The 14,095-nt window shown below is 42.2% G+C and overlaps 1 protein-coding gene across 1 annotated transcript in view; it reads left to right on the plus strand.

Annotated features, from left to right (window-relative positions):
* Positions 1-14,095, plus strand: part of C5 (complement C5) — a gene marked incomplete at both ends in the record, with an annotated part of 89,465 nt that overhangs the window by 13,008 nt on the left and 62,362 nt on the right. Inside the window, 6 exons of the mRNA XM_080709364.1 lie at positions 945-1,036; positions 5,105-5,187; positions 7,194-7,284; positions 8,600-8,714; positions 11,222-11,348; positions 13,909-14,024. Coding sequence (XP_080565490.1) covers positions 945-1,036; positions 5,105-5,187; positions 7,194-7,284; positions 8,600-8,714; positions 11,222-11,348; positions 13,909-14,024 — 624 coding nt within the window. The remainder of the gene's footprint in view (positions 1-944; positions 1,037-5,104; positions 5,188-7,193; positions 7,285-8,599; positions 8,715-11,221; positions 11,349-13,908; positions 14,025-14,095) is intronic.

A 14,095-nucleotide genomic window follows, 5' to 3' on the forward strand; every position in this document is an offset into this window, starting at 1 on the left:
GTATGATCCCAACATTTGGGAGACTGACACAGGAGGATCACTGTTCACAGCCAGCCTCAGCTACTTAGTGAGGCCCTTTGCAATTCATCAAGACCCTGTTTCAAAATAAAGAATAAAAAATAGGGCGGGGGTGTACCTTAGAGGTAAATGCCCCTGGGTTCCATCCCCAATACTGCAATAAAAATAAAAATAAAAAGGATATTTCCTTGGAAAAGTCAATAAACGTATATAAAAATTATTCTGGTATGTATAAATCCTGCTAAGTTGACATTTGGTTATTTTTGTCATTGTTATTTAGATATTGGTACCCTTCTTAACTGTACTATAGAGAGGGGAGCCTCTTCCAGACGATGAGGATAGATGGGAGAGGACCCAGGAAGAGGCTGGAAATGAACTCTATCTTGCTGTTCATCCTGTGTCATTAAATATTGTCTTTCATATTTAAGCCCCCCAAAGTGATTATTTGTTGGTGAATAGTTCTGTAGGTGAATGATCATAAGATCAGGTATAACTTTTTTTTTTAACGTGTGGTTTCTATGCTCAAAGGGCTACTGTGTTTTGGATATGACCTGGACAGTTCAGGTGTTGACACCTTAATTCCCAATATGGCAGTGTTAGGGGTGGAGTCCAGTAGGTAGTGTTTAGGTCACGAAGGCTCCAGCCTTATGAGGGAATGAAGGCCTTTCTCAAGAGAATAAGTTAATTCTCATGGAATCCCTTTGTCATAAAAGGGAGCTCTCACATGTCTTGCCTGGCCTTCCATTTCTACCTTAAGATGAAATAAGACCTGGTCCCTGGCTGATGCCAACCCCCTCCTTTTTCCCAATCTCCAGAAGTCTGAACCCAAATAAAACTCTATTCTTTTTAAATTACTCAGTCTCAGATATTCTCCTAGAGTAACAGAAAAGTAAAATAAGACATGGTGTTTTTGTTTTTATTCAAAGGATCCCGAAGGATCAGAAGTTGACATCGTAGAAGAAAATGATTATACTGGAATTATCTCTTTTCCTGCCTTCAAGATTCCATCTAATCCTAAGTATATAAAAATATTTGTTAATAAAGTTTTCTCTACAAAGTACACAGAACTTTTGGGTTTGAAACAGATAGTCAGTGAAATGGAGCCCCCTAGTGTTCAGAAAGGGTGTCACAAACGTGGACATGCAAAGTCATTTTTTTAGTTGTCTGAGAAGTTAGTCAGTTCTTAGAGAAAAGAAAGAAAAAAATCCAGTACTAGAGCGGATCCTGGCAAGTTGGTAGTCCGAGCTACTGGAGAGGTGAATCAGAAGGATCACTTAAGCTCAGGAGTTTGGGGTCAGGCCGGGATATACAGTGAAATTCTCCATCTCAAAAAGAAAGGGGAAAAAGTATCCAAGCTAAGATGCACACCTGTAGTCCCAGTACTTGAGAGGCTGAGGCTGGAGGATCACAGGTCCCTCAGCAACTTAGTAAAACCTGTTTCAAAATAAAAAGAAGGTAGGAAAAGACTGGGGATATGGTTTGGAGGTAGAATGCCCCTGGGTTCAATCCTCCCCAGTACTGAAAAAAAGAAGAAAGATGGAAGGAAGGAAAGAAGGAAGGAAGGAAGGAAGGGAGAGAGGAAGGAAGGAAGGAATCTCCATTGTCTTTACATGCAAAAATAAAAATTGGAAGAGGCAAAAATAGTCCCTGGGCTTTTTCATCAGTAATATCACCTCCTGCCTCTGAAGGAATCTAACAGGTTGTCTGTCTAGAAGGCTGGTATGATGCCATTCCTTGTCCTGGGTGCTTCAAAATAGGATCCTCTATGGTTTTTGTTTGTAGGACATTCGAAGGCAGAGTCCATGGCATGATAACTTAGAACCAGGTCTTTCATTTGGCCTCACATGAAAGGATTTTGAAACATGATTAAATAGTATCTGATGTAATACGTACTTAGTGAATATATTTCTGGCATATGTGATTCACAATAGGAATGAGAAGTGCAAAATAGAAGTGAATAATCCACAGTTCCTTCTTTCAAGGAATTTATAACAGAGGAGGATGTATAAGACAAGGGAACATGAAATGGCCATAGTGTAGCTGGGCGTGGTGGCACATGCCTGCAATCCCACCACTTGGGAGGCGGAGACAGGAGGGTTGTAGGTTCAAGGACAGCCTCAGAAACTTAGTGAGGCTGTCAATAACCTAGCAAGACCCTATTTCCAAATAAAAATAGGGCTAGGGGTGTAACTCAGAGGTAGATGCCCCTGGTTCAATCCCCAGTCTCTGTCTGTGTGTCTGTGTGTCTGTGTGTGTATGTGTGTGTGTGTGTGTGTGACACACACACACACACACATACACACACACACACACACTGTGCCTCATTTTACCATTCACATTCCTAGCTACTTCTTATCTTTAGGATGCAGGGAAAATGCTCTTTACAAAGAGGCCATTCATGGACATGGGATTTTTTTATATTAGAAATTTCATAAATGATTATCTTCATATTTACTTGCAAAATACAAACACAAATAGGCCGTACTGATAATTACTGCTCTATCTCAGAATGATCATTAGTTTTAACAGTCAAGGACAAAACTATTTATCGAGTGTCCACTATGTACCAGATGCTTGACCCTTGCTGTCTTTTTTTTTAATCGGTGCACTGTTACTATACATCACAACAAAACTCAGAGTACTAGAGACAGGCATGCACATACCAGCGGTGACCCCCAGCCCCACTCCCTCACCCGCCTGGTGCATAATGTTGACACTGACATCGATGGATTTGTGTATGTACATCATGTCAATGGAAAGGCTTCCTTCATCGAGTCTCTCTCCCCACTCCGCCTCCCCGACTTGGGCTCCCTCTCTCACTCCACTAGGGTTTCTCCTCCTTTGTCTAGACTCCCTCTTATATACCAATGTCTCCCTAGCTTCTGCATCTGAGGGGAAACATCTGGCCTATCACGTTTTATGACAAATCTCACCTAGCATAATATTCTCTGGTTCCAATATATTAAAAAAAAATGTTCAGCCAGGCGTGGTGCCGCACGCTTGTAATCCCCGCGCTTGGGAGGCGGAGACAGGAGGATCACACAGGTTCGAAGCCAGCCTCAGCTACTTAGTGAGGCTCTCAGCAACCTAGTGAGACCCTGTTTCCAAATAAAATATAAAATAGGTCTGGGAGTATAGCCCAGAGGTAGAAAGCCTCTGGGTTCCACCTCCAGTACCACAAAAAATAAATAAATAAATAAATAAATAAATAAATAAAATGTTCAACACCATTAGCAATCAGAGAGATGCAAATCAAAGCTAAACTGAGTTTTCACCTAACCCCAGTTAGAATGGCAATCATTAAAAACACAAATAATAATAAAAGCTGGAGAGGATGTGGGGAAGTAGGACCTCTGATACATTGCTGTGGGATTGCAAATTAGTGCAGCCACTTTGGAGATCAGTGTGTAGGGCCCTGAGGAGAATGGGAATGGACCTACCAGATGACCCAGCTATACCACTCCTGGGTAAAGGAATCAAAATTGGAATGCCAGAGTAATGTAGGCATATCGATGGGTAGACCAGCACAATTTGCAATAGCCAAAATTCTGGAACCAGCCTATGTGTCCATCAACAGATGAAAGGAAGACAAAATTATGGGATATATACACAATGGAATTCTATGTATCCATAAAACAAGAACACAATTAGGTCATTTGTAGGAAAATGTGTGGACATGGTTTAAAGTAGCCCCTCACTTTCTTTTACTCTCTGTCTCTGCATCATGTGAATTTTCTTTGTGAGACTTATCTCAATGTTGTCATTATTTATTTATTAATTCACTGCCATTTAGTCCCTCGCTAGATTATAAATTCCTTGAGAGCAGGAGCCTTGTTGTTATTGTTCATTTTTGGGTCTCAGCACTTAAATATAATAGGTACTTGGAGCCGGGCGTGGTGGCGCACGCTTGTAATCCCTGCGCTTGGGAGGTGGAGACAGGAGGATCGAGCAGGTTCAAAGCCAGCCTCACTGGCTTAAGAGACCCTGTTTCAAAAAAAAAAAAAAAAAAAAAAAATATATATATATATATATATATATATATATATATATATATATATATTGGTGGTACTGGGGTTCCTGGAAGCCCTTCTACCTCTGGACTACACTCCCAGACCTGTTTTTACATTTTTTTTATCTGGAAACAGGGTCTCCTAAGCCAGCGCGCGTGTCTGGCTTTGAACCTGTGCGATCCTCCTGTCTCAAATAAAAATATTTTTAAAAATAGGTCTGGGAGTGTATCCCGGAGGTAGAAGGGCTTCCAGGAACCCCAGCACCACCTAAAAAAAAAAAACCAAAAAACCTATATATATATAATAATAGGTACTTGGTGAACATGTCATTGAATTAATGATAATGATCATGATAAGCATAATAATACTATCATATACCAACTATGTAACTGATCTACAAGTAGGTCCTTTTTTATTTCACAAAGATTAAATAAATTGCTCAAGTCAAACCTTCTAGTAAATGGAAAAGTGAGAATTTGAATTCACATATGGACTATTGACTCTGACGACCAAGAATCTTCTAGCTAGTTCTTTTTTTTATCTCTGTGCTTAATATAACGTTCAGTAAATATTTCTGAATGAAAGTCATCAATAAACGGGTCCCTTTCCTCTTTAAACAAACCGTACCATACTCTCTCCCACCAAGATTTCATTTATGTGAGGTGCAAATTTTGCCATGCAAGTAGGGTTGACCTATTTTATATGTTTCTAGAGAAATTGTGGCTTTTCTACTACATTCTGGATGTTAGAATTATGTTCGCACATTTAAGTTTTAGAATTAAGTAAATCCTCAAGTTGTAATTAGCTCTTGAAAGCTAATGAATCTATATGAGTTTAAAAGACTGGAAAAAATAAAAACATATGAAAGAGCAATTTCTAAAAAAAATTTCATAGTCCTGAAAATTTTCAATTATTTCTGTACGTTGCTTGAGAATCTCTCACAAATAAAACACTTACTTGAACTATGTACATCTAAATGTCTTCCAACTTCTTTAAAATAATTATTGGTTGATTTCCCATGGAAGAATTAAAAACATGTCATAACATCTATAATCTTAAATATTTTGCTTTCACAGATATGGCGTGTGGACAATTCAAGCTAAATATAAAGAGGACTTTTCAACAACTGGAACCACATACTTTGAAGTTAAGGAATACGGTAATGTCTGCCAATTAAAAGTTTACTGATAAAGCATTAGTGTTTTCACAATAACTCTTCATTAATGTGCCTAACACAAAACCATTCTGGGGTGCAGGTGGAGGACCTGCTGGAATGGTTGGAATCTGGTGGGGCGGGGCTGGGGAGCTGCTGCTGGTGGTTTGACTGCCTCAGTTCTAGATCCAGCTGCGCTTGTTACTCTAGAGCCGACCGACTTCTCTGGACTTGTCTTCATTCTAGAGCTGGAAGAGGTCTAGGCCCCTAAAGAGCTTGACTTGTTAAGCTCCTTTCTAGAATCATGACTTTAGGAGAAAGAAATAAGCAATCAGAGATGAGATGAGTGGAACTCAGAAGGACAAATAAATGACTCACTCAGGTCTCATGATGAGCTAGTGACAACAGAAATAGATGAGTTTCGTTAAACCTAGTCCAATGCTGCCATTTTCCTTCTGGCTACCAAATCCTTACCCTGTTATTTTGGAAATTTAAGGTATTCATTCTTATTTGAAATCAATATTGTAGTGGGCTGATAACACATTGAACAGCGTAACCTCTCTATTTCTTAGAGTAGTTTACTAAAATATCTGGGTGCTCTGCTCTGAAAGGTAACTTTCTTCTGCATGAAACCATTTTTTTACTCCCTCCACAGATTCCCATCGATAAGGGAGAAGAATAAACACACAAATTAGAGTAACAAGGAAAAATGACAAAAATGTGTAATAATGAAATGCAACCTTACAGCTTCCAGGCTCCCAGGGACATGTTATTCTGACTGATCTCCATTCTCCCAGGGGTCTTCGTTGCTTCTACGTATATCTAGCATTCATCCTCCACCTGCTGTCTGTAGCCGTCCCAATCAGCTCTTCGCTAGGCTCTCCCCTGACAGCTGCAAAGGCCTTTGCCTCTACCTTAAGCAGCCCTTACCTGCTGTCTCTGCTTCCAAGCTCTCCCCGCCCACCCCAGTATTAACCAAAACATCTTGAGATGCAAACCTCACTATTAAAAAGTCCCCCAAAGCCTGCAAGTAAAATAAAACTTCTTCTAATCATCCAGCTTTCTACTAACGACAGTGCAAGCTATCAGAATTAGAATCCAGGTGGGCACGGTGGTGCACGCTTATAGTCCCAGCATTTGGGAGGCTGAGACAGGAGGGCAGTTTACAGACAGCCTCAGCTACTTAGAGAGGCCCTTTGCAACCTAGTGAGACTCTGTTTCAAAATAAAGAATAAAAAATAGGGCTGGTGGTGTAGCTCGGAAATAGAATGCCCCATGGGTTCCATTCCTAGTACCGCAAAAAAAAAAAAAAAAAAAAAATAGAATCTATAAGTGCTGGCACATAGTCAGAGTTAGTATAAAGAGAAGATAGTGCCATTTCAACAGATTAAATTGTTTTGTTTTGTCTTAGATAATCAAGATACCAAAGAAAAAGGAAAAAAACCTCAGAGCTTTCTTCTTGCACTGTTTTTTTTTTTTTTTTTAATTTGGCATTGACATTCATTCTTACATCCAATTTTAAGTGCTCTCCTTTTTACAACACCATGCTGGTACTTGAAAACTGAATACATTTAATCTAGAGAAAAAAAAGAAAATGCTAAATAAAGCAGAATTTTCTTTGTTTATTTTCAATTTTATAAACACTCATTGAACCTCTACTATTTTTAAGAATCACAAGAAAAGTGAGAGGGAAAATGGAGAATGCTTTTTTGTTTTGTTTTTAAGGAGACCTTACTCTAATGCAAAAAAAAAAAAATAAGCCTATAATAAGTGCTATAATGAAAATTTGATCCTTGTTCTTCCTGCGCATATAGGCTGGGCAGCCTCTGCTGGAGTAGGAAGCTCCCCAGAGGTGGTGGCGGCGTCGATGATGTTGATGATGATGATGATAAGGTGGATGCTGTGTTGCTGATACAGCTTGCCCAACTATCCCAGAAAGCATAGCTGTTTGCTATGCTTTACAGGCCACTCTAACTTAAATTGTAATATTCTCTCTTTGTTTCAATTTCCAGTCTTGCCACATTTTTCTGTTTCAATAGAACCAGAAGGGAATTTCATTGGTTACGAGAACTTTAAGAATTTTGAAATTACTATAAAAGCAAGGTAAGGAGGTTTTGAATTTTTGTTTATTTTTCAGACCAGTCAGCTAAATTGCCAACTCTGGCTGCCGATAGTTATCCAAAGTGAGGTCTGTGACTTATTAGCAAAGTCAGCCATGACTTTGGGCAGGCTGAGTGATGAAACATACTAATAGTTTATTTGCTTATTATGGTTTTAACTGATTCTGATGTTAGTTTCTGATGAAGCCAAACACTACCTTCTACTGCCTAAGTATAAGACTCATTTAGTCCACACCAGTTAAAAGGTTCACTTGAGAGAAACTTATAGAAACTAACCTCTTGTAGTGGAGACAAGGTGTTCAATCCATTATTAAGAAAAGTTAGCTTTTACTGTGGTATTTGCTGTGGAGAAAGTTTACCTTATTCTTACTTTAATTCTATTCTTAAAAGGGAATATGTAGTTCATATTTTCCCCCAAAGAACTAATCTCACCTAACAGTGAGATTGGGTGTGCTCCTTTTAAAGACATAAAAGGTAATCAGGAGCGGCTCCCACTATTGTCAAGAACATCCAGGAAGCAGTAAGGGCTGCGGAGCTAAGTCTTTGGATCTTCCCAAGATCAGCTCTTTCATCTCCCATATAGTAATAAAAATACATACTCTAGCTGTGTGTGTGTATGTGTGTGTGTGTGTGTGTGTGTGTGTGTGTGTGTGTGTTACTGGGAATGGAACCCAGGGGCCTTCTACCTCTGAGCTACGCCCCCTGCCCTACTCTATTTTTTATTTTGAGACCCCTGGCTCAAAACTCATTAAGTTGCTGAGGCTGTTCACAAACCTGCATCCTCCTGTCTCAGCCTCCCAAGTACTGGGATTACAATCACGGGCCACCAGGCCCGACTTTCTTTTGGTGGCTTAATGAAATGCAATAGTGGATGGAAGTATATCAGGTGCTTTATGTGTGTTGGGGAAAATGGAGTCAAAGAGAGCACAGCTTGACAGCAGAAACAGATTTTATTCTGGAATAAAACCTGGGAGGAGGCGACTGATCGGGAGAGAGAGAGTGTCAGGAGCCCCTTCCTTACAGACTAGGGGATTTTTATGGGGGAGCAACACAGTTGTGTATTCCTCTGATTGGTGGGCTTGACCCCAGGCCAAAGAGGTAAATTTATGGGGCTGAGGCCAGGGGCACGGTTAGAGGTGCTTGGTTTCCTGCCATTCCTGGAGTCCTTTGTTCTCAGCCCCTCTGGCCAGGCCTCACAGTCAGACCCCACAGTTCCCACAATGTGATTCCAAACTGTTATCTGACTCATATGATCTTCACCATTATTGCCGATACAATTTTGTGGTATCCTTTGACAGGTATTTTTACAATAAAGTAGTCACTGAAGCTGAAGTGTATGTCTTTTTTGGACTAAAAGATGATATAAAAGACAATCAGAAAGAAATGATGCAAAAAGCAACACAGAGCACCATGGTAAGAGGCTAAGATGTGTTTGCCCACACCTAAAGATGCTGCGAGGGCAGGTGGAGGCTGCAGAACCCTCTTGGTCCTGTCCCTCATCTTACACAGGCATGGAGGTTGAAGCTTAAAGTCCTCCATTGGCTTCGCACTGCCCTTGGGGTAACGGCCGCTTTTCTGGGCATCTGCCTCCCTCGCTGCTGACCTGGAGTCATTTCTTCCCTCCTTCCCCACTTCTAATCGCTCCGAGTCTCAAACTCACCACAGTGCCTCTTGCCCAAAAGTCTTTGCTCTTTTCCTTCACCCCTCCCCCACTTCGTCTTCTTTGCTAACTCCTTCTCATCCTTTCAGTTTTAACTTGACGCCCTTTCTCTGGGAACCGCCCTGGCTCCTCTGAACTAGGTCAGCTGTCCCGGCCTCGCTCTCCCGCAGGCCCCCAGCCTCTTATTAGAGCATGTTTCCCGGTTTCTTACTGTGGCTCCCAACCAGGGATGATTTTTACATGCAGGGTACAATCAGCAATGCCCAGAGTCATTTGTGGCAGTCACAACTGGGGAAGAGGGTGCTGGTGGCGTTTCGAGGGTAGAGGGAGGGACGCTGCTTAATGGCTCCAATGCACAGATCGCCCCCTGCACGCAACAGCGAACGATCCTGTCCAAAATGTCAATAATGCTGAGGCTGAGAATCCCTTTCTTGTTGGAATAGCTTACTTACTTATAGATCATGTTTAACATTAAGCTTTTCTCAAGCCTAAATCGTTCTCCTTATATTCTCAGGGACAGCACATCTTCTGGCAATGAATAGGTGCTCTGTACATATTTGTGACGTTATTTGCTCGTGGTAAAGGGCTGGGACTGAGCTTAGAGTCCTGGTCCCCATTTCCCCTACGCAGTGTTCTTTACCTTATACCACAGAGGATATGGGTTCGTGTCAGTTTTACATTATCAACTATTCAGCCTCTGCTTCTTTAAACAAGAGCCTTATTATTCAAGACAAAAATAAAATGTCTTTTTTTTTTTAAGCGCAAGATTCTGTCCTAGACACTGAGACTGAGATGTGAGCTAAGCAGGGCTGGGGTGACAGTCAGTGCTAGAGCAAGTGCCTAGGATGCGTGAGGTCCTGAGTCAGTCCCCAGAAACGACCACTGAAAATACATCACAAAAAGTAAATGAGCCTAAGCCAGACAAAAATGTCTGGCCTTATGTCAAGCAATTTTAGAATAACAAATTAAGATCTACTTTTTGTGTGTGTGGTACTGGGGTTCCTGGAAACCCTTCTACTTCCAGGCTACACTCCCAGACCTACTTTTTATATTTTTATTTGGAAACAGGCAGGGTCTCTTAAGCCAGCACGGCTGGCTTTGAAACTGCGCTATCCTCCTGTCTCTGCCTCCTAAGCGCGGGGGTTACAAGCGTGCGCCACCATGCCAGGCTAAGATCTATTTTTAATTAAGTAATATGATGAACCTTCTATTCCCGTACTCATAGTATTTAAATTACTGTTTGAGCCAGGTGTGGTGGCGCACACCTGTAATCCCAGTACTTGGGAGGCTGAGATAGGAGGATCACAGGTTTGCCGCCAGCCTCAGCTACTTAGTGAGATCTTGTTTCAAAATAAAGAATAAAAAATCAGGTTGGGGGTGTAGCTCAGAGGTAGGATGCCCTGGGTTCAATCCCCAGTACTGCAAAAAAAAAAAAAAATAGTTTTTAAACTTGGCAAGAGGGAAGTACACATTAACTATAAAACCCAACACACTCTCACGTAAAAGCAGGAACAACACAAGAGTGGCATCTGAAGGCTTTTTGTTTTGTTTTGTTTTGTTTTTTTGGCGGTACTAGGGGTGGAACCCAGGGGCCTTCTACCTCCGGGCTATACTCCCAGACCTTTTTTCTATTTTATTTGGAAACAGGGTCTCACTAAGTTGCTGAGAGCCTCACTAAGTAGCTGAGGCTGGCTTCGAACCCGTGCGATCCTCCTGTCTCAGCCTCCCAAGCGCGGGGATTACAAGGGTGCGCCACCACACCCGGCTGGAAGAAGGCGTTTTTGTCACCTAGAACCCAAAAGACCCTGTGATGGTCAAGACTGGTCCACAACTAATATTCTCTACAAATAAATTAGAAAGCAGCATTCTAGAGCCTGGAGTGGTGGCACATGGCTGTAACCCCAGGGCTTGGGAGGAGGATCACAGGTTGGTTCAAGGATAGACTTAACAAGTAATGAGAGTCAACAAGACCCTGTCTCAAAATAAAATAATAAATAAATAAATAAATAAATAAATAGGGCTAGAGGTGTACCCTTAGGTAAAATGCCCTTGAGTTCAATCCCCAATACCACACACCAAAAAAATAAAAAAGAAATAAAATAGTATATATTTTTTTCAAGTGGACTCAGTCCATCCACTTGACTGGTGACATTAAAACATTTCTATAACTTTTGCCTTCAGTGAGTTAAAGCAGATTTTGTTAAATTTTCCTTGTAAGTTCTGCTCTAAAATAACTTCCCCATTTTCTCCTCTTAAAAAGTTGATCAATGGAATGGCCCGTGTCACATTTGATTCTGAAACAGCAACAAAAGAACTGTCATATAACAGTCTAGACGACTTAAACAACAAGTACCTTCACATTGCTGTAACAGTCATAGAATCCACAGGTAAGTGTGTGTGTGTGTGTGTGTGTGTGTGTGTGTGTGTGTGTGTGTAACTTTCTCTTGGGAAATACGTAGATAGTATAAGAATGATGTAAATGTTTCCTATGGTTTCACTACATTTTATTCTCTTCCAGAGTTAGATTTTACTTTGATACCATTGAAGGTAGGGATTAGAGAAGAGCTCTGCCACTCTGGAGTCACTGCAAAATGGGAAACTGCCGGGCGTGGTGGCGCACGCTTGTAATCCCAGCACTTGGGAGGCTGAGACAGGAGGATGGCACAGGTTCGAAGCCAGCCTCAGCTACTTAGTGAGGCTCTCAGCAACTTAGTGAGACCCTGTTTCCAAATAAAGTATTTTATTTTATTTTATTTTTTATTTATTTATTTTTTTTGGTGGTGCTGGGGTTCCTGGAAGCCCTTCTACCTCAGGGCTACACTCCCAGACCTATTTTATTTTTTGGAAACAGGGTCTCCTAAGCCAGTGAAGCTGGCTTCGAACCTGCGCGATCCTCCTGTCTCCGCCTCCCAAGCACGGGGATTACAAGCGTGCGCCACCACGCCCGGCTAAAGTATTTTAAAAAACAGGTCTGGGAGTATAGCCCGGAGGTAGGAAAGCCCCTGGGTTCCGCCCCCAGGACCACCACAACAACAACAAAAAAAGGGAAACACTGCCCAGTTGGTACCTGAAGTGGCTCTGGGGCTACGTGGCTGGAACCACCCACTAAGATGGTGTCAGGTGTTCTCTCCTGCAGAGAGCAAAATCAAAATGAAGCAATGTATGTAAATACGTTTGCTGAAATAGGGTGTACGTGAAAGTTACTACGATCACCATGTTCTCATCTCCTTCTCTGTGCAATGACAAAGTTGAACTAAATGCTCCCAAAAGCCCTTTCTAGGCATAAAGCTCAGTGATTCTACCCAAAACTAGAGGCAATGGTATGTATGTAAATAGATAGTGATAGTATATACCTCGTAGGGTTATGGTAAGGATCAGAGAGTCAATATGTGCAAAGCACCTAAACAGTACCTGTCAGTAGTGAGGCCACGTGTTAGCCTGCCCCTCCTCCCCTTCCTCGGCCTTCATCCTCCTCTCCCCTGACTTCTCCTCTTTCACAAGAGTGCAGTACTACTTCCTTAACACGTTTAGCACTTTGTCAGTGCTCTCAGCCCCTCCGATGGCTTTTAGTTATGTTACTGCTCCACGTTGACTCAGGTGATTTTGCTTCTAGTATGTATTGATGACTGTTATTCATATCTTCAGGTTTATAATCGAACCACCCACCGTTGATTAGATTATATGCACTTGATTAGATTAAGCATATTACCAAGCTCCAGCAAGTCATTTAACCACACTGAACCCAATTTATTTTTTCTGTAAAATAAATATTAGACCAGGTGATTCCCAAGGCCCTTTCAGCCCTTTAAATGTGTCCTCGTGTGATGGCAGAAATGATGGATTAAGATAATTGTTCACTTATTAAGCACCTCAAATATACCAGGAAGCCAAAAGATGGCAGCAGCGAGCGGTGGTGACTTTAGACTCTCGCTCTGGCCTTCAATATTGCTTTAATGTCTCTTTCCTTTTTGTTCCTCACTTTGTTTTAAACAAGTTCAGCTTAGTAATATCTATGTGATATTGAGAAATGTTGCCAGGCACACAGGTTCACGAATACGAGGGATGTATAATCCCAGCACTCGAGTGGTATACAAACTGACATAGGACAGTAAGCCAAGGATCCTACTGCAAGAGAGAATTCCGTATGTGTTCTAAGCAAAGCACCTGACGCTATTGGTCTTCAGAGGAAGGTGAGCTTCTAAGTGTGTCCAGTAACCAGGAGCAGTGCTGTGAAGATGATCAGTCTTCAAGGAGAAGTAGGGCTTGGTGGACGGGGTGGCACATTCTCCCTCCATTGAGAAGGCGGAATGAGAAGGGTAGAAAGCAAAGTTAAGAGACTGAGAATAGCTGAATATCCAGTCCGGCTCGAATGTCACATATATGCGGGGATTTTAGGGACGGAATCCTGGAACACAGCTTGAGGATACCGGAGCTTCGTAGGTTATCACAGTCTTCAACTCAGAATTTAGCTGGAGAGTAACACAACTGTGTTCTTTCCAGGGGACACTCGGGGTTTTCCCTACATCTCTCTTTCTGTTCTTGTCCATTTCTCTCCATTCCCTGTGCTCTCTGAACACCTGCAAGGCTCAGTCTCTGGCCCGGGCTTTCCCTCTTCCCTCTCCCTTGGATGCATCCATCCGAAACTCGGGCCACTGCTACCACTGGTAAACAACAGTGTCCTCCCTCATCCCCCTCAGTCCAGCGCTCTAGCTTGGCCTCTGCAAGGGCCTCTCATGGGTGAGTCTTCTACATGGGGTGGGGGGTTTTGGAACCTCCTGAGATCTAAATTCTTTTCTGCACTGCCTCTCTGAACCGAGAACCAGTGTTCCTCACTGCTGGGGAAGGAAATGAGTGAGCCAGTCTGCGGAGCCAGAGGCAGCGAGGAGGCTGTCCAGACAGGCCACGAGACTGGTCTAAATGTCAACATGATGCTGGCTGTTTCCTTAGGTGGATTTTATGAAGAGGCAGAAGTCCCCGGCATCAAATACGTCCTCTCTCCCTACACACTGAATTTGGTTGCTACTCCTCTTTTCCTGAAGCCTGGCATTCCGTATTCAGTCAAGGTAGGAGGGGACGGGAACCCTGCCGAATGTGCTTGTCTTTTGTGTATCTGGAAAAGACGGAGGTGGTGAAC

Source organism: Muscardinus avellanarius (genome assembly GCF_963383645.1).
Source record: "Muscardinus avellanarius genome assembly, chromosome: 13".
Classification (NCBI taxonomy): Eukaryota; Metazoa; Chordata; class Mammalia; order Rodentia; family Gliridae; genus Muscardinus; species Muscardinus avellanarius.